Source organism: Mesoplodon mirus, assembly GCF_964341445.2.
Source record: "Mesoplodon mirus genome assembly, chromosome: 3".
Taxonomy (NCBI): domain Eukaryota; kingdom Metazoa; phylum Chordata; class Mammalia; order Artiodactyla; family Ziphiidae; genus Mesoplodon; species Mesoplodon mirus.
Genome location: NC_138978.1, coordinates 35,839,412 through 35,866,389, shown reverse-complemented (window position 1 = coordinate 35,866,389; position 26,978 = coordinate 35,839,412). Strand labels below are relative to the sequence as shown.

At 37.7% G+C, this 26,978-nt stretch overlaps 1 protein-coding gene across 1 annotated transcript in view; it reads right to left on the bottom strand.

The window, feature by feature from the left end:
• Positions 1-4,017: 4,017 nt before the first annotated feature.
• RLF (RLF zinc finger) overlaps positions 4,018-26,978 on the bottom strand; it is a 79,202-nt gene continuing 56,241 nt past the window's right edge. The window contains exons 6-8 of the mRNA XM_082613622.1: positions 18,803-18,939; positions 13,812-13,953; positions 4,018-9,129 (exon numbers count right to left, since the gene is read on the bottom strand). Coding sequence (XP_082469748.1) covers positions 4,480-9,129; positions 13,812-13,953; positions 18,803-18,939 — 4,929 coding nt within the window. The 3' untranslated portion in view covers positions 4,018-4,479. The remainder of the gene's footprint in view (positions 9,130-13,811; positions 13,954-18,802; positions 18,940-26,978) is intronic.

The window sequence follows — 26,978 nt, the reverse complement described above, 5'->3', positions numbered from 1 at the left end:
ATTGTGCCCTATTAGGACTTCTTGACTTACACTGCAACTTATGATTTATGCAGTGCCTACTTTCAAACCTTCACTAGGTTCTTCACTGTCTTTCAAACAAAATCCAAAATCTAGACCATGGTTACAGGCACTAAAATACCTGGCTCCTGCTGACCTATCCAATCCTCTCTCCTACCCCTTTCCCTTTTATTCTCTTAACTCTATAGCTCTACTAGATTTGTCAATGTCACTAACACACCAAGCTGTTGTACCACAAAGCCTTGGCACATAATTGGATTATCCTAACTCCTATTATTTCTTCAGGTTTAAACATTGTTTCCTTTAAGGAAGATTTTCCTGTCCTCTTTTTTGGTTCCCTCAGTCAGGGCATCTTTTGTAGCACTTTTATTTAACTAATTATTTGTAGTGTTTTAATGTCTGTCTTCCTGACTAGACTCTAATCTCCAGGATGCAGGAAACTTACCCTGTCATGTTCAACATTCTCCCCAGGAGCTGGCAGAAGGTGTGTGCCTAGTAAATATTTGGCTATAGCTTTCCCATGCCTCTTGTCTTCTCTTTTCCAGGCTAAACCTGCCAAATACAGGTTGACAGGTTTTTAAATCTCCTGACTATCCCAGTTACTTCCTCAGAGAGGTTCAGGGCTCCAAATGCAGGCCGTCACAGACTATATTTCTGCAAGTGTAGACAAAGCAGGCCTGCTAGCACAGTGGGCCACTCTTTGCAGACTCAGCTGTACAGAATAGGAGGCTGTGTCCCGAATCAGGAGTATAAAGCCGCGAGGCCTCACAGTCTACCATGGGGGTGAAGAGGGGACCAAGCAACTTTTCTGACTTTCAGAAGTTTCTTTCCGAAAGAAAAACTGACTTTTTCATAGGTCACACGATATTCACGAAACAAGTTTCTCCTTTCCACCTCTTTCTCAAATGAGTAACTGTCAACACTGGACATATGACTGGAGTTGTATTTGCATGACCTGGCTTTTACCTATGCTTCAAACTTTATTTCCCACTACTCACTTTCACAAAAAATACAGCTTAATTACAGAACTGTGGTATTTTTGGTACTTTAAATACCACCTGCCACTTTCCATCTTTCTTCCTTCACATTACGTTCCCCTCCCTGATATTTTTCCAGTCAGATGAGATTGGAAACTGGGCTCCACCTCTTCCTAGCCTTTATCAGCTAGGCAAGACACTTCATCCCTCTCAAGTTTTTATCTGTCAAATAAGCATACTAACAGTACTGACTTCATGGAGTTATGAAAATTCAACAAGATAATTTTATGTAAAGTGCTAAAAAAAAGTGTAATTATCCTGCATTCTCACAGCACTTCCCACTTCGTATTCTGGGCCACTGCTTCTATAACTTTTCTGTGCCTATGAATCATCTGGAGATCTTACTGAAAAGCAGATTTTGGACCAGGAGGTCTGGACTTGACATTCTACATTTTGAACAAGCTCCTAGGTGATGCCCATGCTGCTGATCCATGACACTTTGATTAAAATGTTTAAGCTACCCCAGCTCTCACATTAAAGCTCCATGATAGCAGATCCTGTAACAAATCTGCTTTGTTACTTTTATCTCCCCAAATGTCTGGAATTATCTTTAAATATTTGGCTAATGACTAACTCTGTTCTCCAGCGACTGTCCTTCGAAGTGCAGGTCAAAAGTAGGTAACCTGGGACCTAGAGGATAGATTAGGGATGAAATCCCTAGGAAGGCTCATCAAAACCTTTCTTCTCCATCATTCCCCACTCGCTCTCTTTCACACATGTGCTCATGAACATGGGGAAACATGGAAGCAAGAGAATTCTGGGTAAAATTCAAGAATCAAAGTGTCTGGCATTCTTGACTTCCACCTATCATTTTAGGGGGCACAAACTCAGTGCTTCCAGGTCTGTGTCAGGGGCTGGGGACAAACCCCAAAGAGACATCAAGTAAAAATGACAGTACTAAAAACTTCAAAAATAACCCTCTGATCTTCTGTATTATCATATAATCACACATGCTGGTTTTTAACAGAACATTGTCTTCAATAAAGATCAAACGAAGCAAGCCGCTACAACTGAACAGAAAATGATCTTAGGGTCATCTTAAAGCAAACTTTCAATTGGGTTCTGAAAATTAGGGTTTGGTTCCACTGCAAATGGACTCACTTGGTCCTTCCAGGAGGTAGGAGTTAGAGGTGGTTGAATGGATATAGTTGAGTCTATTTTATTTTGGCCGAACTGGGCAGCACGCAGGGTCTTAGTTCCCTGACAAGGGATCGAAACTGCCCCCTGCAGCGGGAGTGCAGAGCCCTACCCACTGGATGACCAGGGAATTCCCCTATATTATTTATTTATTTATTTTAAAATTTCATTTTATTTTTGGCTGCGTTGAGTCTTCGTTGCTGCGTGCAGGCTTTCTCTAGCTGCAGCGAGCCGAAGCAAGCTACTCTTTGTTGCGGTGTGCAGGCTTCTCATTGTGGTGGGTTCTCGTTGCGGAGCACGGGCTCCAGGTGTGCGGGCTCAGTAGTTGTGGCTCGCGGGCTTTAGGGCACAGGCTCTGTAGTTGTGGCTCACTGGCTTAGTTGCTCCGCGGCATGTGGGATCTTCCTGGACCAGGGCTCGAACCCATGTCCCCTGAACTGGCAGGCGGATTCTTAACCATTGTGCCACCAGGGAAGCCCTCCCCTTTATTTTTAAATTTTTACAATTTTTTTTTTTTGCTGGATATAGTTGAGTCTTAAACAAATTAGCAGCTTTCTCTTGGTCTGATCTAAAAATCTCTAGTATTAGGAATTTTAAAAATGAGGCCACTGGTTATTTCTCATGCTCAGATCACAGATAAGGACCTTTCAAAATGATCACCTACGCCTCCTCACTTCATAAGTGAGGAAACTGAAGGTCACAGAAGAAATTAGCCAAAGATCCCAAAGGAGTCAGTAGTGACCTCAACCTCTAAGATGTTCCACTCTGTCACTTTTTCTTTCAACAGAATCTTGTTTGAGAATCCTGTTACCTACTAGGATCTGAGCCAAGAAATGACTTGGGCTTGGGGGGTGCTTTAGACTCTTAGGGTGAGGAGGTGGCAGAATGAAATCCCTGAAGAGCTGATAAAACAAGGTTTAAGGGTCAGAGAAAAGATCTTAAAATCTTAACCAGAGGCATAAGAAAGGGATATTAGGAGTATGAGTCGTTTCATTGCTAGCTAATGAAAGTGGCTGAAAACTTTTTAAAGGAACAGAGAATAAAGCTGCTGTATTTATAAGAATACATTTCATCCTCTTCCCCCAAATCCATTTCTTCCTTTTGTAGTCCCACCTCAATTGGTTGTATCACTACTGAACCTTAAGTTTTCCTCAAAACGTTTTCTTCACCCTCCAACATCCACTAATCCTCTTGAATTTTGCAATTTCATCTACTCATCCCTCTGCTGCAGTTGTCAGTACAGACTCTCACCAAGTTTGCCTCAATTACTTCAATAGTCTTAATATCTACTGTTTCCATTCTCAGCCCCTCAAATCACACTCATTTCAAGTGATCTATAGATTAATATGAATGTTTTAAAATTCTTCAAAGGCTCTCAGCTGCCTATGGACTCAAGTCCAAAGTCCTTAGTGTTCACAGTTTGGTTCTTGCCTATCTCTACAATAATCTCATCCGCTCCAGTGCTCCCCTTTTACTGCCAGCCTATCAAATTATTTGTAGTTGCCTGGAAACATGACTTTACATCTCTGAATTTGCTGTGCCCTTCACATTATGCTCGGCATACGCTCTCCTTTCTACCTGGACAACTCCCGGACATCCTCTTCTGGGAGCTATCTTGACTCCCAGAGCTAATTATTCTATCTCAGAATTTTCTTTCCACAAAAATTTTAAGACAATAGTCATTCAAAAGGAAGCTTCATCTGAATGGTTTGGTTAATAAGAAACAAAAAACTACTAGGGTAAAATATAAGTGCACATTCCAGAAAATATAAGTGCAATTCCAATTTATGTGTGGCATGAAAACTCAGTATGACTAAACAAAAAATGGGTGAAAAATTGTAATTTATTGAAACTCAACTCAAAAAATATAAGATGCTGTAGTGTACAATATATTACACAGAGCACCCTCAGGTGCACATTCAAGTCAAGTAAGAACATATCCCTTTCCCTAGCCCTCCCACCCTGGGATCTTAGTATTTGTTCCATATACAATCATGCACACTTAATTTGAAAAAGGAAGCCCCAATATATTTTGATGTATTAATTAGCACCAAACAAGAGTACAGTTCCATTTTTTTAATAAACAAACAAAAAAACCCCAATCAATAAACCAACTGGAGAGCTAATGGACTCAGCCAATACTGCTGACATAGATATTATACATTCATGTAAATACACAGCCTATTCTACCCTAAACAATGGTGTGGCTGGTTCTCAGCCTTTGTTCGAGTTGGCAATTGTCCCCATGTTGCAGTGTTGGAGCCAGTCTGTTTCTAAAACAAAATATTTAGGAACTTCCTACACAAAGCTCATCTGTCTTTTTTGTTGGAAACAACTCTAAAATTGGTGTGGAAAACTTAGATCTTTCAAGGACAACCACTGGCCGAAGATAATGAAGCTGTTTTAAGGCAAGTTCTCCACAGTCTGTTAATGCTTTGTCCAATACGACCCTCAGGTTTTCCAAGGGAGGAACTGTTGTCGTCTCAGCTACTATTAAAGGTGGGATTGCAGTCAGGTTCTCATGAATTGCAGAGTCACTGGAAGAATGAGGTATGTCAACTTCAGGGTCATTGTCATTCACCATATTATTTGCCATAACACTCCCTGTTAAGTCATTACTGGGTTGTGAAGAATTACTTAATGGTAAGTGCTCTGAAGGCTCCCAATCATCAAAATCATCTTCTTTCTCTTCACTTTCCTGAATAAATTTCAGAAATGAAGATTCAAATCCCATAGGTTTGTAAGTCTTCAAATCAAATGACCTGGGATGTGGATGCTTCCTAAAATTCTCTTTTGGGACATGGGTTGAATTTTTTACAGTGTTTTCTTGCCCTGAACTTTGCTGCCCGGTTTCTGAGTCTTTGATCCTTGGTAAAGGCAGCTGGAAACTTGTGAAATAAGTCCCACTTTCAGTCCCATCAGGATTAGGTATGGAATTTTCTATTTTACAAGGAGGAGGCTGAACTGTATTACATTGTTCCAAAGAAGTGGTTTCTGAACTATGGTTACATTTCAAAGTTCCTCTGTAGAGCAGAGTATCTGCATCAAAAACTGGGTTGCTTTCTGTACATCCTTTCTGACCTCCATCCCTTTCACCTGGATAAAGGGAATCGGCGGTCTGGACAGGTATGCTACTGTCACCTGGGGAATGGCTGTGCTTTGTGAGCTCTGATTCACAGCTTCTATCTTCTTCTTTCTTTATACAGGGCTCCACTTCAGAAGGGGGCTCCTCCTTAATTTTGGTACCGTACTTAACACAAACGACAAGATTTTCCATCTGTTGCTCTAAATAGGCACTACTCATCTGATGGGTACGTTTGTAATGCCTCACTATGCTGCTCTCCAACTTCACCACAGATAAGCATCCTTGAACCATGCAAGGGTACTGCGTGTGCTCAGAATGCTCCACACACATATGGAGGGCTTCAGCTCTTGTTTTGAAACTAATCGGAGCTTTCTTTTCTTTGATTAAGCTACATTTTTTAGCCTTAGCATTAAATGATCTCCTGGTAGTCTGATGTTCATGCCCCTGAGTGTGAGTTGTCTGACACACCTTTTCACTCCTTAGTAGCCTTTCATTTGCCACTTTCTGGCTTCTAAACAGATCATCATAATAGTCCTTATGTCGATAATATACATGTTGAGAATAATTACTGCGATGGGTGAAAATCTGGCCACAGCCATTAAGATCACAATGAATTTCATAATCTGAATGTATTTCTCCTTCAATATTATGCTGTTCCATCAAGTGGTGCTTCAACTTGCTGAATGTATAAAAAACAGCAGGGCACTGAGGCTGGTTACAGGAAAACCTGGCCGCTGACTCAGCTTCAGAAAGCACTTTCGGCTCTTCAACATGGTCTAGGTTATGAGAGTCACTACAGTGCTTAGCAAGAGCTTTGGAACACAGGAAACGCTTGTTACATTCCTTATATTTGCAAGCAAATATCTTTTTGCATTTGACAAGTTCCCTTTTGGTTCTCGCTTTGTCTTTCTCTAAACATAACTGTTCTTTGTTGTATTGATGTACAGTCCTGTAATGGCGAATCAAGCCTTTTAGATTGGTGAATGAGGAGTTGCAAGTTTTATGGATACAATGGAATGGTTTGTGGTATTTATTCAAAATATAGCAGAGATTTCCTTTAGCAACAGTTCTCCTGCTACCTCTCCCCTCTCTTCCTTCTCCTTCTTCTCTATGGCTACCTATTGGTGATGAAATATCAGATGTTTTACTTTCTGTTTCTTCGCAGGATGACTCCAAATCTGTTTCTGAACTGCATTCATCCTTTTTAGAATGACAGTGTGGCTTCTCAGAGTTACTGTTGGGATCACGTCCAAGTTCCACGGAACAATCACCTTTCAACCTGTCTACTGAGCATGGGCCTTCATGACCACATTTTTCATTATCTAATAGTTTTTGAGTTACTCTGTCGCTGCCAATTTGATGTTTATTTTTATAATGAATCCTAAGGTGTGTTTTTCTCGTAAATGACCTTTGGCAGATATGACACTGGAACGGGGAATACCGATGTTGAAACATGGTTAGCTGAAGGACTTTTTCTTTTGAATAATTATGTTTTTTAAGATAATGCATTAACAAAGCCTCTCTGGTCACAAATTCATATTTGCATCCTTGAAGTTCACAGAAAAAAGGCTTGGCTGCCAGCTGTGCCAGGTACTGACTTGGCATATTTTCATCTTGATTCTGAAAATTAAGGTCTGAGATGGTAGATGACACCGCTTGAAGAGACTTAGCACCACTGGATGGGTACCCCTGCAATGACCCTGAGAAAGATCCATGTGTTATTGAGTTTTTCAAGCTTAAATGCTTCAAGCGTAACAGAAGTTCCAACATGGTATCCTCTGTACACGGCCTTTTAGAAGCACAAATGGAGGCTTCTGAGGAATAACCCTGATGTTCTCGTTTACATTTAGTATGAATACTGTGATCTAGACCTTCATCTGGGGAGTCACTGTTTGTATCCGAGCTAGGTTTAGGTTCTGTATCAAACTTTTCAGTTGTTGGATTATGTTCATTACCCAAACAGGGAAAGAGATCTTTTGTCTTTACCTTTTTGGGTTTGAAATGGTATGGATGAACCTTCCTTAGATGCTTCTGCATGCCTCTTGCGTTTTTGTATGTGGAACCACAGCCATCAAAACCACAGGTAAACTTAGTCCCATCAAAACAAACTGCCACATTGGAACATTTTTCTTTTAAACTGGAGGGCACAAAGACTTTCTCGTGAGACAATAATATATCCTGCATGGTTTCAGAGTGATCCAGTGTGTCAATTAACTCTTCATTCATGGAAGCTGGAGAGCTATGACTTAACTGATCACTAGAATTACTGTCACTGTTTTCTTTCAGATTTTCTGCAGTTTCTATTTGAGAACTAGCTGATCCTGCACAGAAAAGAAGATCCTCTGGTAAATGTGATTTATCAGTTTGGTCAAGTAGATGGGGCGGACCAATATAACCTTGCTTTTCTCCTGCTGCAGGCTCAAGTTTCACTGATTTCTTCACATCTCCATTTGAACTTTCAACATTATGCATTGAGAGGTGATTCTGGTATTCAATTTTGGAATAATAGAACTTTTTACAGCCAACGAAGTTGCATGTGTAAGATGCATCCCTAAAGTGTTGTGCTTCATGGTGGTAAAGCTGTCCCAAGTCACTGAAAACAATATTACAGCCATTTAATTCACATTTATAACGCAGATCATCATGTTTTTGTTTATGGTTAAGCAGTTCATTCACTGATCCAAACCTAGCATAGCAATCTATAGATACACACATATAAGGCTGAGGACCACAATGCACTTGTTCATGCTCTCGCAGGTGAAAAGCAGACATGAAATGTCGTCGACAGTAAGTACACTTCTCTCTTCTATTTTTCATATCTAAGTAGTGCTTGGCATTTTCATCATTATTTTGGTGTTCAGCTTTAAGATGCACACTTAAGTATTTAAACTGCTTAAACACACGGGAACAGTCTGTGCCAGGACATGGGTACAAATCTCTGTCTTGCAGGTGGCAATCTTCTAATTTGCTGAATGTGACATATTCATGTGACTCTCCTTTGGCTTGTTCATTCAATGACTGACCTTGCTCCAGGGTTGCAGAAGGGCTCTTGGGACAAACTCCCTTTTGAGAGCCTTTCAACAGTAACTTCTTTCTAGAGCGGTCCCTTCTGCTTGGTGGCATTTTAACATGTTCCATCACATGAGGAACAAATATTTCTTTTCTCTTGAATTTTTTAATACAAACCGGACAGGTGTAAATTCCATCTTCCATATGCATCTTAGAATGATGAAGAATCCTGGCCTCTATACATTCCCGCTTACATAACAAACAGAAAAATTTATACTGAAGCCATCTCTGGTATCTTTCAGAAGAACCAATGGGTTTTTTGTCTCTTTTCTCTTTATGCTGATCTGTCAAATCTCTTCTTCTATATTGTTTATCTTCTTTACTTTCCTCATAATCACTAAGAAATGACTCTAAAACATCGGTGTCATTGATAGACAGTTCATAGCCACTTAGGTCATCATCAGAATCTGAGGCTTCTTGTCCTAGAAGTTGGTGGCAGTGTCGTTTTAAAGTTTTCCAGTCCCAAAATTCAGGATCAAAAGGCCAGTGGGCTTTTAAAGCTAGTAAAAGCTCACATCGGAGAGAATTCGGAACTGGTGCATTTTCTTCATCAAATTTTTGATCTGGTTGGGAATACAGTTCTTCCAACATATTAAATCCATCCAAACTGGGTTCAATTAAGAATTCTGTAAGCTGACAGGCTCGTCTAACTTCTAAATCTTCTGGTAAAAGACAAGCAATTGTTTTACAAACTGATGCCTTCATTTCTTCATCCTCACTTGATCTGAGTTGAAGAGCTCTGACACATAGTAAAATCGACACCCCAAGACCAGCATCTTGTGCCTGTTAAGAAAAATAGGGAAGAAAAGGTTTTTTTTCCCCAGTTTGGAAACATTACATAACTTTCACTGATAAGATACACACACACACACACACTTACTTCTTAAAACTTAAAGTTCTTAAATCTTTCTTCCTGCAAGTTACATTTAGATCCTCCTTCTTTCAACATGCAAAGGACTGGATTAGAGGTTACAACCATGAACAACAACAATGTACATTTATAGAGTATCCAACTTTATAAGGCACTGCATATTAAAGCAGTCCTTAACCCTCAAGGAATTTATCTGTGTGCCAAATGTATAAAGGCACATAAATTCAAAGGAGCTCAGTCAGGATAAATAAGGTCACTGAAGGACTCAAAAAAGAATTGTCTCAAGCTGGACAGCAAGGATAGGGCCTAAATAAATGGGTGCAAGAGGAAACACATGTATAAAAGTGAGTCTAAGACTGAATTCAATTTAAAAAACTCATATGTCTATGTCATGAACAGATGGGTGTTTTCAAAACCTCAAGGCTTAGAATAAATGATCCTTTCCACTTCCTCCTAAAAGAATTAATACTCACTCTATAGTTACAGGGGTACTGAAATCTCAGTTTCCCACGGGAAAACAACAGAAAATTTCTCTATAGCAGCAGGTTCTCAGAAATCAGTTAAAAATCACAAAAAAGATCTGGTCGTATATGATAAAAGGCAAGTGCATTTAAGATGATTCTTTCATGTGAGAGGCTGAAAGGGTGCGTGAAAATAATATAAACCAAGAAAAGCAGGATCTTATGGCAGAGTGGCTTAAAATACGGTACTTAAGAGCACAGAATTTTGAGTATGACTTTGAACCCCAGCTTCACTACAGTGAGAAGTTTTTAACTCCTCTAAGCCTCAGTTTCCTCATCTGTACAATGATAATTATAGTGGCAGTACTGGATTTTCCTCCTAATGCTGTTATAAAAATGAAATAAGGTAACACAAAATGAGTATTACAATGTTGGCACATAGTAAAAATTCAACAGAACCCCATGTAAAATATTTGAGGATAAATTCCACTGTTCAAACATCAATTTGCTAAGCAATTATTCTCGTTGGGCACCATTCTAAATGCTGAGAACACAAAGAAATAACTGCCATCAATTTACAGACTCCTTACGACATCCTAGGCACTATTCTAAATAAACTTTTTGCATACATCATCCTCATTTTATAGATGAAGAAACCAAGGCTCAGAAAATTAGTTGCCAGTGTCACCAGATAGTGAGCAGAGGAGCAAGAATTTAAACTTAAAGCATCTTTTCCCAGCGTCTGAGTCTTAACCACTTTACACTCTATACCAACTCCAAGGTTAACTGACTTGGCTATATGCCATGTGCCCTTGATACAATATGCCAAGGTACTTCTTCAGCTTCCTGGTTTAAAACCTATCAAATTATTCATATCTATCAGTTTCTTCAAAATTCAGCTCCACATTCCATATCCTAATTCTAATTTATTCATCACTCCTTTAACAAGTAACTTCTTGGTATATCTGTTCAGAATGTATAATGGTAGTTATTTTTTTTTTGAAAAGTGTTCTTAATGATTTCACAAATTTTACCATTTCAACTAGATTATGGTGTTTAAGAAAGAACAGACATTCTTTGCTGTTTATCTCACAGAGTCTTCCAAAGGGGTTAAGTAACTTGTTAAGAACCTATGATTTTAAAACTTAACAGACTTTCTCCAAGTCCTCTGTGCTCTGACTTACAAATGATAACCTTACATCACATTATGCCATTTGTCAAGATACCCATGGTCTAGATCCTTACAAGTCAAGCATCTCTAATATTCAGCTTCTTTATTACTAAAGAGAAGGGATTAAACTAAACAAAGTCATGTTTTGCAAAACAGTACTACTTATATGTTCCACCAAAAAGGGCCCTAAGGCCAAATAAACTGACTTCAAGATTATCCCTCTTCTTATGCCTTCTACTTCAAATATAACCACAGCCACATCTTTTCTTCTGTCGTACTATTTTTGAAGTCTTGAGAGAGACCCTGGATTCTCTAAAGTTATCCCTTCCAATATGACTTTCTCAAGTCACAGAATCAAAATTTAACAACTCTGAGCACTTTTAATTGATCATTTGGTTTAAGCTCTTTGTTTATAGAAAACTGAAGCCCAGAAAATAAGGAGGTTCTATTACAAGGCCCTCCTTCCGCAAGAGACCCAATGCCCACAAAAGCTTTTCAGCATCATTAACCTTTTCCTTCCCAAGGGCTATGTGACTGGTTGCTAGTTGTGCTAATATCGTTTCACCTCTTCTTTTACAAAAACAGAACACCTGGTTTTATCTGGTTACAAAGTCACCTGGAATAATCAAATAATCAACATATCTCCTAGCTCTCCCCTGCAGCAGCTAGATGTAACCGCGTGCACGCATGCGTGTGTGTGTGTGTGTGTGTGTGTGTGTGTGTGTGTGTGTGTGTGTGTGTGTTGGAAGGAGTGGGGGAAAAGGTGTGTCGTAGTGTGGTTTGCTCTCCACTCCACTTCTCGCTATCTGGAATGGAGACATTATAGCTGGGATTGGAATATGAGATAGAAGCTAAGTGTTAACAGCAGATAAAAGGAACCTGGGTTTCTGATATATGGAGCCATGACAGCAACCCTGGCCTGTCTACCTGGGTTATCTACCTGTATAGGAGAGGGAGAAACTTCTATCTTCTTTACACCACTATCACTGTGGGATATCTACCATTCACAGTAGAACTAGATCCCAACTGATACAGGTTAGATCACCTCTCTTTTAAAAAGCTAGAGGTAAGTCTCTCAATTTGAAAAGAATTCCACATTCACTCCCCTTCCACCTACCAGTCCATAACTTTCCTACCCTTCAGGACAAATATAAACAAGGATTACAGTGGAAAATGTCCTAGACTGAGATGAGAAAGAAATGGGTTCTGGTTATACAAATGGACAGCAAATTCCTTGTCTGTGTCAGAAGCCCACCTTCCTTAATCCTCTAGCAGCTTTCCCATTTTTTGTGGTTCCTTGAGGTAAACAGAAATCTAAGATGACCCCCACTGACCTTCACTTTTGTATAATCCCCTTGCTTTGAGTATAAGCAGAACCTATAAACATCATTCCTATAATTATGTTACGTTACATGGCAAAAGGGGCTTTGCAGATGTAATTAAAGCCTCAAATCCACTGATCTTAAGACAAGTGGATTACCTAGACCTGACCTAATCACTCAAGCCCTTTAAACCTAGATCTGGAAGTCAGAGGTAGAGGAGGTCAGATTTGAAGAATTCCTAGTGCCTTTGCTGGATTGAAAATGAAGGCATGGCATGAGGGTGGCTTCTAGGAGCTGAAAACAGACCGTGGCTAACAGCCAGCAAGAAAATGAGGACTTCAGCCCTACAACTGAAAGGAACTGAATTCTGTCAACAATAAAAATGAGCTTAGAAGTGGATTTTCCACAGAGCCTCCAGATAAAAACTCAGCCTGGCCAACACCTCAATTTCAGCCTTGTGATACTGAGCAGTGAACCGTGCCATACTGTGCTGGACTTCTGCCCTACAAAACTGTGAGCTAATAAATGGGTGTTAACTGAAGTGCTAAGTTGTGGTAATCTGTTATGCAGCAACAGAAAACTCATACTTCCCTTAAAGATTGGGGAAAAAAACACACAACTTTTTAAAGGCCAGTTGTACTAATTTTTTTTAAACAAGGCAAGTTCTGTAATTACTTGAACATGTTCCCTATGAGATAGGAGACACAACTTCATTTGCAGTGATTAGAAATAATTATCACTTAGCTTATCTGACCATGAATTTGCTTCAGACAACTTTTACCTTTTCCTATCTTCACTGGAGAAGACTAGATACACGTATTTCAAATAAAGTATAGGATATGGAAGGTTACATTAAAGGAGATGGGAGGTATCAAAGATACAACTGTCCCTTGACTTTAGTATAAACAATCCCTGGATGCTGTCAAAGATGTAACCCATAAAACATATGCATAAACCATTATAGATATGGGTATACAGAGATCTCAGTCATGAGTAGGTATTAAAAACAAAACAGAAACAGAACATAGCATAAGAATCATCTCAAATCTCCAGGCTGGCAGTCTTAGCATACATTTATGGGGCTGAACTAAAAAAACAAGGCACTTCATTTCATTTTAGGAAATATTTATTTCTTTAAGAAAAACAAAAAACAAAAAATGAAAAAAACCTAACTTGTTTCCTAATTTGCACAGAAGTTTATAATTTGTGTACAGTCGATTCTGGAACTGTTCTGTTACTCCAAAACCTAATCTATCACTCCATCCTGAAGGAGCTGAAAAATACAATTTTACTTTCTTTATTTATAATTATTATGTTAGTTTGCAAACAAACATGCCTGTATAAAATACAGAACACTGTTCTAGGAAAAGCAGATATAGGGTGGTTGAGGTAACAACCAAGAAACATAATCTTTCCCTCCTCCAGTGGTCTGTCAAGTCAATCACTATTTCCCATGAAAGAATATTGTAGATTCCTAGGAAGTAAGTCTGTAGAAACAGCTAGATATGTCCCATTCCATAACCTTATTAAACCCCATTATTTCTCATTTTCCCTTATTTAAAAGGAGTTGCCTGAGAAGTTATCTCCCCACTCATTTCTTCCCTCCAAAACAATCAGCATAAAAAGCATAAATTACTCACTTCAGTTTGTATAACTCTAATCAGGCAAAATAAATGCTGCTGTGTTTTAGCTATGACACCAAACTGACGACAGCGCTCCAAAAAAGTGTCTACAGAAGGATCGATTCTTCTTTGCAGTTTACTCCAAAAGAGAGTCAATTCCCTATAAAAAGAAAGATTACGGTAAAACATTTAAAGCAACTGGTATTTGCTACCCCAATTTTTTGGTTTGTGACAAAAAGGTGACAGTAAGTAAAAACTAGAAGAAAAAAAACTGTCTATATTCTGCTTCCTCTCAAACTAGTAAAATTATTAAGAAGAATCCTCCTTGAAAATTCCCCCACTTCTTTCTTCTTTGTACCTGGGCAAAAATAAAAACAACAAAAGACTACTTCCTTTATGCTGACATTTTCAAAGACTTACTTAGATCCCATCTTGTTCCAAAAGGTTTTACCCCCTACATTGGTAATTATACTGACTGAATTAAGCCCTGTCCTAGTGGGCAAGGATCATCAGACATCAATACGCTGCCAACAAAGTGTATACAACTATGAAATATTCTAATGGTATAGTACTTCACCACGTTAATCTCATGGGCCCTTTCCATCTCTGAAATGTCATGATGCTACTTAGGCCTGTATCTTGGAATGATAATACCTTAAATATTACTAATAAAATTATTAAAATGGCACTCTTGGAAATGGCTAAAATACAAGAATCCCACAAATATTCATTATGAAACAAAGAGCAGCTTGAAAAGAATAAGTTAAATAAAAGTACTGAATGGGCTAAGAGAAAACTCTAAAGGAAAGGCACTAGAAACTCAACAAATGCCCAGAATAGAAATGCTAATGTTAATATGAAATGTGAATTCAAGGAAAGTTCCTTAGCAAAACAGAAGAGAATGTTATCACTTTAAAAAATGTGACTGGGGACTTCCCTGGTGGGGCAGTGGTTAAGAATCCACCTGCCAATGAAGGCGACACGGTTCGAGCACTGGTCTGGGAAGATCCCACATGCCACGGAGCAACCAAGCTTGTGCGCCACAACTACTGAAGCCTGCACACCTAGAGCCCGCGCTCTGCAACAAGAGAAGACACCGCAACGAGAAGCCCGCGCACTGCAGCCCAGAGTAGCGTCCGCTCGCTGCAACTAGAGAAAGCCCTTGCACAGCAACGAAGACCCAACGCAGCCAAAAATAAATAAATAAATTTATTTAAAAAAATTTTTTAAGTGACTCTTTTCTGTACAACCTCAATGGATACTGTGTATTTGTTAAGTGACTTCCATTAAAAAATAATATTATTTTCATGAGCCAGTTTTAGAACACTTAATATCCTAGATTTGCTATTAACACAGACTATTCCAGGAAACGATACAAATCCAAAGCTTAAGAAATGAATACACCTCTTTTTATAATAGATTTAAAAACAAACATATTTAACAGAACGTATTTTCTTATACTTTTAAGGAGGTAACTGGGATTCTCATATGGTAAAATTCTCACGTAGATATAAAACTTGCTTCAAAGATTGAAATAAATATATGTCTCAAGACATATATGATTAAAGCTTACAATATTTAATGAAGGAAAATTTGAGCTATATATAACAAGTAAAATTAACTTAAAATGCCTTTAAATATTTGTGTTTGGTGACTAGCATTGCTCTCCTAACCAGAAAAAGTAAAAACTGAGAACAGCTACCAGGCAGGCAAGTAACTGGGATGACTGTTCATTTCTAAACTTAGAAGACTGCTTCATTCACATGTAAGCATGTTACTAATAAAACTTTAGAGAATAATGCAAAATTCTGAATAACAAAGGAAATGGAGAATTACATATGCTCTGAGATAAAATAAGTACCTACCAAAATATATGTGAAATCTATGCTATTTGAAAAGAATAAAATTATCAAAGCTAGTAAAACCTGATTATGAAGATAAAAGGGTAAAGGATATCTACTATCTAAAATTCACCAACTAGCTACAAGTTTAAAGTTAGGTAAATCTGATAACGTGATAAAAGGCAGGTTGAGAATTAAAGTCTCTCAAAATTATTTTTTAAAAAAAATCAGAATGTCTAGGGCTTGATTTATTCCAAATTAAATATTTCAAACTCTAGTTACCTTAACTCCAAATAAACATGATCAAAAAAGAACATTTCTATCATGTATTTTATATTTGTACACTTATTTCCACAGTTACAATTGAGTGATTTAAAACTATTACCAAAACAAACTAAAACTACTATTACTGGTCTTTGCCAGGTGCTGGGGACTGAACTGTAAATTAGACAACATACATGACGACCCTGGTATATCACAGTCTAGTTGGGAGAGAAGAGACACGAAATTACATCTGAAGAAACACAAATATACAACATAAAAGATTTAAAGCTCAGAGGTGTTACAGAAACCAAACGTCAACCTATCAAATACTCACTGAAAGCTTAGTGTGGAGGTTTAACGTTCAACTGTATCATTTTATTTTAAAGAAGCAGCAGCAACTACACATCTGTATGTACACTGTCCCATTCAAAAGGGTTATCTTTCTTACTTGCATGGCTACTCTAATTATGTTACCATTGCTAGACATATATAGGGAACTCATTCCTCCAGCACTTCTTTGATTTTTGCAAATAGCCAAAAATCTTTTGGGGTTAAGCTTAATGAATAAGCTGAGTGATATACCTTTTGAGATCAGTAATATGGTAATTGCTATAAAGTAATGATATATTTTATTGTAATTTGTAAATGTCTCTGAAGGAAATTTAAAAGAATAAAAAACTGTTTTGGGTGACAGTTACATAGTTTACCTTTCAAATATCTTCAATGGTGACCAAATTCAAGAATGACACTTAATAAATTCTAATATGTGTATTTAAAATAAGTGCCTGCTTTTATTATCATATTCCAACTTTATTGTCATCAATAAAACACCAATTAATAAAATTTTTTTTCTTTTCTAGACAAATACTCCCATATAGCCTACTATCTTCAACACAGGACACCTCTAGCACAACAAAAGAATCTATCCTATTTGAACAGAATTCCTGGGACTCATTTTCCTTAGTAAAATTCACTGTTTTTATGTTAGGGCTATGCTAACTCCAATATCCCACTACCACCGCCTCCCCACCCACCCAACCCCAAAGCCTTTGAAAACAACAGAAGGGTGAAAAGAAATGTTTTAAAATTCTAAAACTTTATATTCTATTTCCCTCTGAATTGCTTGGAAGAAGCTTACTTTTAACAAAGTGTGAAGTGATTTAAGATTTTCTTTCCTCTCCTTTACTCATTATAGCTCCTCAGGAGGCCAATAAGAGGAAAATCCCTTTTAATCCTTTCCTGCTGCAGAACAGCATTAATCCTAGACTCACTAAAAAAAAGGGAAGCTATATCAAGAATATTAAAAGAACTGTGTGAGTGTAGTTTGAAAAACACTTTATAACCCGTAACACATCCCATATGTGATTTAACGTATTCTTTGCACTAAAAACCTCGCTATAGCTACCAGATATTTTCCCATTATAGGCAAAGAAAACAACTGTAAAAAGAAAAAAATGGGGGTTATTCCACAAGTAAATACATCTGCTTTACTGAGGTTAAATCTCTAATTTCTAATGCATGAAAAACAAATTCTTCTACTTGATAGTGATCAAAAATCTCACTGCTCTGCTAAAATTCTTTTTACTTATAGCACCTTTTTTTTTTTTTTTCTGGTTAGCTAACAAAATGCCCACAATGATATTTAAGCCCCTATCCCAGTATCTCCTTTCTCATAAGTCTGGCACAGAGGACTTGGTAGAAGACTGTGATGTGAATTCTGTCCCTGTACCAAGAAAACAACTGCACAGAAGAAAAGCACTGTATTAGGGGTCAAAACACCTGGGCTTTACTCTCTACCACTTTAGCTCTGAGACTGTGGGCAATTGTAAGACTTCTCAGATCCTCCACTGCTTTATCTGTACAATGATTATTAGGAGGATTGGGAGAGATAATTTAAGGAACTCAAATAGTATTTCTATAAAAATCAGTAAATAAAAAGAAATACAGCAACATAAAAAATGCTAATAACTATAAAACTTTATAGATATACACCAATGCTCCAAAGGAAGATCAATAAGGGCTGAAGTATATGAAAGGTTTTATTAGGTTTTCCTATAAACAAAATGCTTACTTCCAACTTCAAGCCATTCTTACAAGCTCCTCTAATCAAGGTTATGCAAATCCAACCCATTCTTTGAAATAAAGCTCAAATACTACCTCCTCCCTGACATCTTCCTTGAACACTGGTGTACAGTGAGCACCCTTCTCTAATCTCTTACAGTGTTTTCCATACCACTAATCTGATACTTATCGATAGAGTCTTGCATTTTAGAGGTTTCCTGTGTACCACATTTGTTCTGCTGTCCTAAATAGTTTCAATACAGTTAGGATGAAAGAACCAAGGGTTACACTTACTGTGACCTTTTTAGCAACTAAGTACTCTGTAGGCAAACAAGATATAAATTGAATTAAAACCAAATAATGCAATTGTGCTTAATAGTACCAAAGTTGCAAAAAAAGATTACAATTCAAATGGGTTTCCTTCTCTAGTGCAAGTTTGACCTAGAAACCTAGATAATTAGTGAGTTTCCAAATAAGAGGGGAAAAGTGACTATCAGAAGATGTAATAAATGTAAAGGAAAACAACCTAACACCAATTTGGTTTATACTGCCATAATTTTATCTTCAAAGAAGATATATATTGAAGTTAACAGACAACTCTCCATGGAATAATCGAGAGGAGCTCAGACTTTTTACTCTTTCTTTATTTTTGGACTCTCCTGGAAAAGACTAAACCAATAATATTTTTAATTAAATGGTTTAGCTTTTAAGAAAGATTTAATTCTCATGTCATCATTTAATCTGCTTAGTCTTCACGTTTGAAATAAACCAACATTACATAAACCCTAAATGCTATATACTATGTACTAACAAATAAAGGGAATAAAAACTAAATATACTTACCAAGAACAATATACACTTGCAGTTTGGAGCTGCTGGGTAAGGTAAGTCGTACAAAGAACAAATGCTGTGTTATCCTGACCCTCGGATTCCAGATTACATATGATGTCTAGTACCTCCTTGCAGTCGACCTTTGCAATCTATCAAAAATGAAATGACTAAGTCAAAAAGAAAATGGTGACTTTTCTGTAAACTTTGTTATATAACATGAAACTTCTTTATAAACATTTTCTATCTTTGGTAATTAATGAGGCAAGAATTAGGGAGATATAATTTTCTTCTACTAATAGCTGAGTCTTCTGGAATAAAAATTTCATATAAGAAATTATTAAACAGAGAAGAGAACAGATGCTATGAGGAAGTTCCACTGTAGTCCCAACACAGATAAAACATTTTTGTACAGTTAAAAAAATTACTCATGAACATTGTTACTATATAAAAGAATCAAATTATGTATAATTTCAGGTTATTTTCACCTGAAGTACCATCAACTTTTTTCCTGTTTTTTGTTTCTTTTTTTCTTTTTCAATTTAATTCAAGTCCCTCTAGTTATAGACAGAAAAATAACAAGCTTACCCTTACTCCCAGTAGGGCTAAAGGAGGCCAGATGAGAAACTGTTTTAAATATAAATACTATATCAACGTATCATTTTCTCATGTAATTAAGGAAAAACTATTTTGTATAACTGAGTTTTTCACACAACTAAAACACTTTTAGAAACACATCTTTTTCATTTACACTATTTATAGGAATCTTAAAAAAAAACAAAAACAACTAACCTCTGGGCAAATCAGTAGAATTTTCCGGGGCTCTTTTTGTATAGTGGTAAAATAGTAGATTAAGACTTCTGAAGACCCTTTCTCACTCTCTATTTTATCATTTCCCTGTCTTAATAAACAGACTATGAAGAACATAGTCTATTTCATGACTGTGTCAGCATTATAAATGTCAATTATACTAGGCACCAAATATACAAAACAGTGATACTTTCAGGACAAATGAAGTGTGTATAAGGGCAAATGAGGCATATAGAGTTTAGCTCATCTCCTTCCAGAGTGCTATGCAGAACCACTCTGGTGGTTCTAAGTCTCTATTTTTAGTTATACCCTCAGGTAGGCACAGAAAGGCTTCTTTCTCAGCTTAGCTCAAATGCCATTTTCTCACTGAATCCTTCCCTAACTGCTAAAAGCACGTTAGAATCCCTGGCAAAAACTACTCTCAAATTCTCCTTTGTAGCATTTACCACACTGCAATTCAATCATTAGTTGAACAACTTATTAGCATGTCTTCTCTGCTAGAATATAAAATCCATGTGGTCAGGATTATGTACATCTTGCTCAAAACTCAGCACTTATCACAGTGTCTGGAACATAGAAGACACTCAGTAAATACATGCTGCTAAATGGAATAAATGAATCAAGTTTAACTTAAAGATAAAAAGTTCGTGTTTAAAAAGTGCAACTTATTTAATACTGTGTTTTCTAATCTTTGGAAAGGCAACGCAATGACATAATAGGCAGTGTAGTGCAGTGGTTAAAAGCAACTATTGTAGAACCAGACTGTATACATTCTCTTCCCAGCTCTATAGCTACTAGCTATGTGATCCTGGAGAAGTTACGTAACTTCTCAGTAACTTAGTGCCTCAGTTTCCTCATCTTTAAAATGGGAATAACAGAACCTTCCTCATAGTTATTATAAGAATTTTTAACATGTTTCAGTACAGCACAGTGACTATAGTTAATAATACCATGTTGCATATCTGAAAGTTGCTGAGAGTTTATCTTAAAAGTTCTCATCACAAGAAAAAAATTTTTTGTAACTATGTATGGTGACAGATGTTATCTAGCTTTATTGTGATGATCATTTCACAATATATACAAGTACTGAATCACGATGCACGCTTAAAACTAATATATGTCAATTATACCTCAATTTCTAAAAAATGTGCTATGTGTACCTATTAGAGCTAAGTTTAAAAAAAAATATGTTTTAAAAGGGATTGGCAGGGCTTCCCTAGTGGTGCAGTGGTTAAGAATCCACCTGCCAATGCAGGGGACACGGGTTCCAGCCCTGGTCCGGGATGATCCCACATGCCGTGGAGCAACTAAGCCCGTGCGCTACAACTACTTAGCCTGCGCCTAGAGTCCGCGAGCCACAACTACTGAAGCCCACGTGCCTAGAGCCCACGCTCCGCAACAAGAGAAGCCACCGCAATGAGAAGCTGGCGCACCGCAACGAAGAATAACCCCCGTTTGCTGCAACTAGAGAAAGCCCATGCGCAGCAACGAAGACCCAGCACAGCCAAAAATAAATAAAATTAAATTTTAAAAAAAGGGATTGGCAAAAAGGAAGCACTTTAAAAGTGCTGTTAAAAATTGTTTTCATTAAAAGTAATAAATAAAATGCTAGACAAAAGAATTGTTTTCACAAAATATATAAATTTTAAAAAGAAAAAATAAAAAAGAAAGTGAACCTTAAGAATACTAGAAAGTATTTCAAAAGATCACTCTCAGATGCAAAATCACTCGATGTAAATTTGTATCTAACGAGTATTGGGAGGGAAAGTTAAGTTGTTAAAGCCTAAACATAATTAAAGTTAAACTCAGGTTTCAGGGAAAAAAATAAAATCATACATTACGAAGATGGAATTTTACTGATGCCCTAAACAACCATATCCTCATCCATAGCTGAATGAATCAGAAGGGTCATCCAGAGAGGAAATGCTCACCACAGAGCCACTTAAAATTGTACTGATTGAAAGACCAAAGTGAGAATTCCACAGCAAGTAAAACCAGCTGTTCCAGAACAACCACCACCTACCATCCACACCATGTTAAAGCTTCTGCTGAAAACCAAGAATTCTAAAATTCAATTTTGGCAGCAATATAACATCTCCAAGCTGAGAAATAGCATGAGAAGCTCTCTATGCCAGACATATAAATCAGAATGGAAATAACACACAACTTATATTTCTAGAATATTTTTTATCCATTTCAAATAACTTTTATTGTATTTTCTCATTTTATCAACATGGTTAAGATCTGTAAGACTGGCAAGGCTTTCTGGATATATATCTGAAAGGAATGACTTGAAATCAGTATAGTTTTTAGTTTGATTAACTTCTATTTATTAGATTTCTCCTGATTATAAAAATGTTTATAATAGAAAACCTGAAAAATATAGAGAATAAAAATTAGCCTTAGATTTTACAACTCAATAATAACCAATGTGAGTTTTACTCCAGTATTCTGTCTATACACACTAACTGTAGAGCAAACAATACATGACTACTACAAATATGTACCTATTTTAAAGAAAGGTTGGATTGTGTTGATTGTATATCTGTTCTTTTACCCTAATATTCTGGTGTGACTTAAGCAAGAGTTTTTATCAGTCCACAAGATAGACAGGAGAGGGTAAGCTGATTGTCGAGGCAGAGAGAGCAATAAGGAGATGTGAATAAGAAAAAAAAAGGCAGTGAAAAAGTAATAATAATGATAATAATACTTCTAAATCTTATACAGCATTACTATATGTCAGGTACTGTTCTACAAATTTACATAAACACCCCCAGATCTACCCCAGATGGTCTGGCTCCAGAGTCCATACTCTTAGCCACTATGCTACAGTGAGATGCTCTAACAGTGGAAATGATAATACCTTATTACTGTGTGCTCTTTGAAGGCTAGGAATATGGTGACTGTTTTATGTCCAAAGGTAGTCAATAAACATTTACTGAATTGAAATGAATAGATAGTGAGCAGAACCAGCCAAGAACTCAGAAGCATGTGAAAGACTATTCAGGCTCATTCATTCCACACCATGTTCTCACCTTAAGCCTCTTTCAAATCCTCACCAGTCCCCTCAGATCTTTCCTTATCAAGGTCTACCTCATAATGAAAGTCTGATAAACTTAATGATACAAAAATATAAATCATGCATAAGCACTATCAATGACATTTGAATTTACCAGAATCAAAAATTTTTAGGATAGGGCTTCCCTGGTGGTGCAGTGGTTGAGAGTCCGCCTGCCAATGCAGGGGACATGGGTTCGTGCCCTGGTCGGGGAAGATCCCGCATGCCGCGGAGCGGCTGGGCCCGTGAGCCATGGACGCTGGGCCTGTGCGTCCGGAGCCTGTGCTCCGCAACAGGAGAGGCCACAGCAGTGAGAGGTCCACGTAACGAAGGAAAAAAAAAATTTTTAGGATAAAGACAAGAAGTGGCTAATGCTGGGAACTCAGGTATCAAAGATGAAAACATACCATCTTACCCTATGAATTTTATATATAATGGTTACATACTTTCCTGCCAGCCCTGGTGCTGAATAGGGAATAAAAACAAAGAGCTGGACTTAACAAGAATAATGGCTTAAAATTCTCCTGTGGCAAAGCACTTAGAAATCCTGGATAAAACACAACAAATACAAATATTTCCTAAATACATAGCTGAAAACTCAAGAAAGAAGTTTAAGTGTGAATGGACAACTGCCTTAACTTGCTGGGTTGTAGATAATTTCACTAAGAGGCTTGGGTTTTACAAGTCGTGGTTAGGAGATGATAAAGCCTGAACCTGAGAAGTTGGCACTGAGCCCTTTGGCATAAAGTTGGAACCCCTGAAGAGCTAAAAACTCAGAGAAAGTGTAGACTAAAAAAAAGGTGGGCAGGGGGGCAGGGATATAACAGGAAAATGTATTTGTCCATCGCAACCTGGGTTCTTGTGGGATCAAAAACATTCTGAGAATTTATAACCTTTCCTCGTTCAAACTTGGAGTCTGATATAATACTATTCTATTGTCTAAAAAACCCAAACTGAGAAAAACAAATAAAATAAAAAGAAGATTCTGGCTGGTAATATCTTTAAATCGCCTGGCAGAAGCAAACGTAAACGTGATTTATACAGATATATGCTAACTAAGGCCTATGAGAATTCTCAGACATAAAGTATTCCCTACCCCCACTCAACCCGCCAAAACTGAGGCTCACAATCCCAAACTATAAGAAGCACAAATAAACAAGCCACTCCAGAAAATGTCAGCACACACAATAAACAGCAGTATTAGACTCCTGAGAATTGCAGGTTACAGAATGCACAGCACAAAGATTGAACCAACCATGGACTTTGGTTGGTTTAAAAAAATTAACTAAGGGCAATATGAGTTTGATAATAACTCGGGAAAAAGAGAGACAGAGACAAAAACATGGAAGAACTTTTAATGCCAATCTGAAGCCAATCTGAAAAGGCTACATACTATATGATTCCAACTACGTAATATTCTGGAAAAGGTAAAACTATGGAAGCAGTAAAAAGATCAGGGGTTGCCAGGGGCCTGAGAGGAGAGAGTGAGGGATGAATAGGCAGAGTATAGGAAATCTTTAGGGCAGTGACACTATTCTATATGATACTGTGATGGTAGATACATGTCATTATACGTTTGTCAAAAGCCATAGAATGTACAACACCAAGAGTGAAGCCTAATGTAAACTACGGATTTTAGTAAATAATAATGTACTGGCTCACCTACTGTAACAAATCTAACACACCAACCACAAGACATCAATAGGTGACTCTGGGGTGAGGGAGAACATATGGGAACTCCGTACTTTCCACTCAATTTTTCTGTAAACCTAAAACTGCTCAAAAAAAAAAAATCTAATGATTAAAAAAACGCTTTGATCATTTAAAAAATTATTTGTCTTTTGATTACTGATTTTTAAAGAGTTCTACATGTATTCTGGGCTCAAGTCCTTTATCAGATTATATTACATATATATGGTTTGCAAATATTTTCTCCCCTTCTGTGGATCAACTTTTCACTTTCTTGACTTTGACACACAAAGTTGGATGAAGTCCTATTTACTTTTCCTTTTGTCACCTGTGTTTTTGGTGTCACATATAAGAAACAACTGCCTAATCCAGGGTCTTAAAGATTTATTCCTACATTTCCTTCTAACATGTTACAGTTTTAGCTATTACATTTAAGTCTATGATTCATTTGGAGTTAATCTCTACGTGTGGTATTAAGGGTCAAACTTCATTCTGTTACAAGTAGATATCCATTTGTTAAAGAACCAACTACTGAAAAGATTATCCTTTCCCCCACTGAATTACTTTGGCATCCATGTAGAAAATCAACTGGCTGTAAGTGTGAGGGCTTATTTCTGGACTCTCTCTCTTTTGTTCTTTGGCTGCGCCACACAGTACGTGGAACTTCCTCGACCAGGGATCAAACCCATGCCCCCTGCATTGGAAGCACAGTCTTAACCACTGGACCACCAAGGAAGTCCTATTCCTGGACTTTCAATTTTTTTTTTTTTTTTTTTTTTTTGCGGTACACGGGCCTCTCACTGCCGTGGCCTCTCCCGTTGCAGAGCACAGGCTCCGGACGCGCAGGCTCAGCGGCCATGGCTCATGGGCCCAGCCGCTCCGCGGCACGTGGGATCTTCCCGGACCGGGGCACGAACCCGTGTCCCCCGCATCGGCAGGCGGACTCTCAACCACTGCACCACCAGGGAAGCCCTGCACTTTCAATTTTAGTCTATTGATCTTTTCGCTTACCCTTTTGCCGGGAAAACACCGGCTTGATTACTGAAAATTTTTAGTGAGCTTTGAAATAAAGAAGTGAGTCCTCCTACTTTGTTCTTTTTACAATATTGTTTTGGCTATCCAGGGTCCCTTGAATTTCCACATGAATTTTAGCATCATCTTATCAATTTCTGCAAGAGAGGAAGGTAGAATTTTGACAGAGATGTCACTGAATCTGAGGATCAATTTGGGGAATACTGCCATTTAACAATACTGTCTTCTGGCCCAACAACATGGGATGTTGTTCCATTTACTTAGTTTCTTTCAACAATGTTTTAAAGTCTTCAGTATACAAACAAGTCTTGTACTTCTTTTAAAAAATTTATTCTAAATATTTTATTCTTTTTGATGCTATTGTACACAGAATTGTTTCCTTAATTACATTTTTTGTACTGTTCATTGCTAGATGTATATAAATAAAAATGATTTTTGTATATTGATCTTATTAGGATCATTTATATACAAGATCATGATATATGCAATTAGAAATACTTATACATCTTGCTTTCCAATCTAGATGCCTTTTAACTATTTTCTTGCCTAACTGCTCTGGCTAAACCTTCCAGCACAATATTGAATAGAAATGTCAAAAAAGGAGACATTCTTGTTTTGTCCCTGATCTTTGGGGAAAACCACTCAATCTTTCATCACTAAGTATTATGTCAGCCGTGGGTTTCCACAAATGCTCTTAATCAGGGTGAGGAAGTTTCCAGCTTATTCCTAGTTTGCTGAGTGCTTTTAACACGAAAGGGTGTAGGATCTAGTTAAATGCTTTTTCTGTCTCTTGTGACAAACATGTAGCTTTTGTCCTTTATTCTATGGCACAGCATTTACATATAACCTACGCACATCCTCTGTATACTTTAAATCACTTCAAGAATACTTATAATACCTAATACAATGTAAATGCTATATAAATAGTTGTTGGAGGGGGCAAATTCAAGTTTTGCTTTCTGGAACTTTCTGGAAATATTTCCCCTGAATATTTTCAATCCACAGTTGGAGGCGGAACCCATGGATACAGAGGGCAGACAGTACTCTTTTTTCTATATTGCTGGATTTGTTTTGCTGGATTTTGTTGAGGATTTTTGCATCCATATTTGTTACAGATATTGGTCTGTACCTCTCTTTCTCTTGATATCTTAGTCTGGTTGTGGTTATTGGATAATAATGGCCTCACTGCATGAGTTTGGAAGGATTCCCTCCTCTTTTATTTTCTGGAAGACGTTGCGAGGGACTGGTGTAAATTCTTCTGTATATGTTTTGTACAATTGACCAGTGAAGCCATGTGGGTGTGGGCTTCTCTTCGTGGGAAGTTTTATTTTTTTATTTTTTTTATTTTTTGCGTACACGGGCCTCTCACTGTTGTGGCCTCTCCTGTTGTGGAGCACAGGCTCCGGACGCTCAGGCTCAGCGGCCATGGCTCACCGGCCTAGCCGCTCCGCAGCATGTGGGATCCTCCCGGACCAGGGCACGAGCCCGTGTCCCCTGCATCGGCAGGCGGACTCTCAACCACTGCGCCACCAGGGAAGCCCCGTGGGAAGTTTTTAAATTACCTACTCGATCTCTTTACTAGTCATAGGTATATTCAGTTTT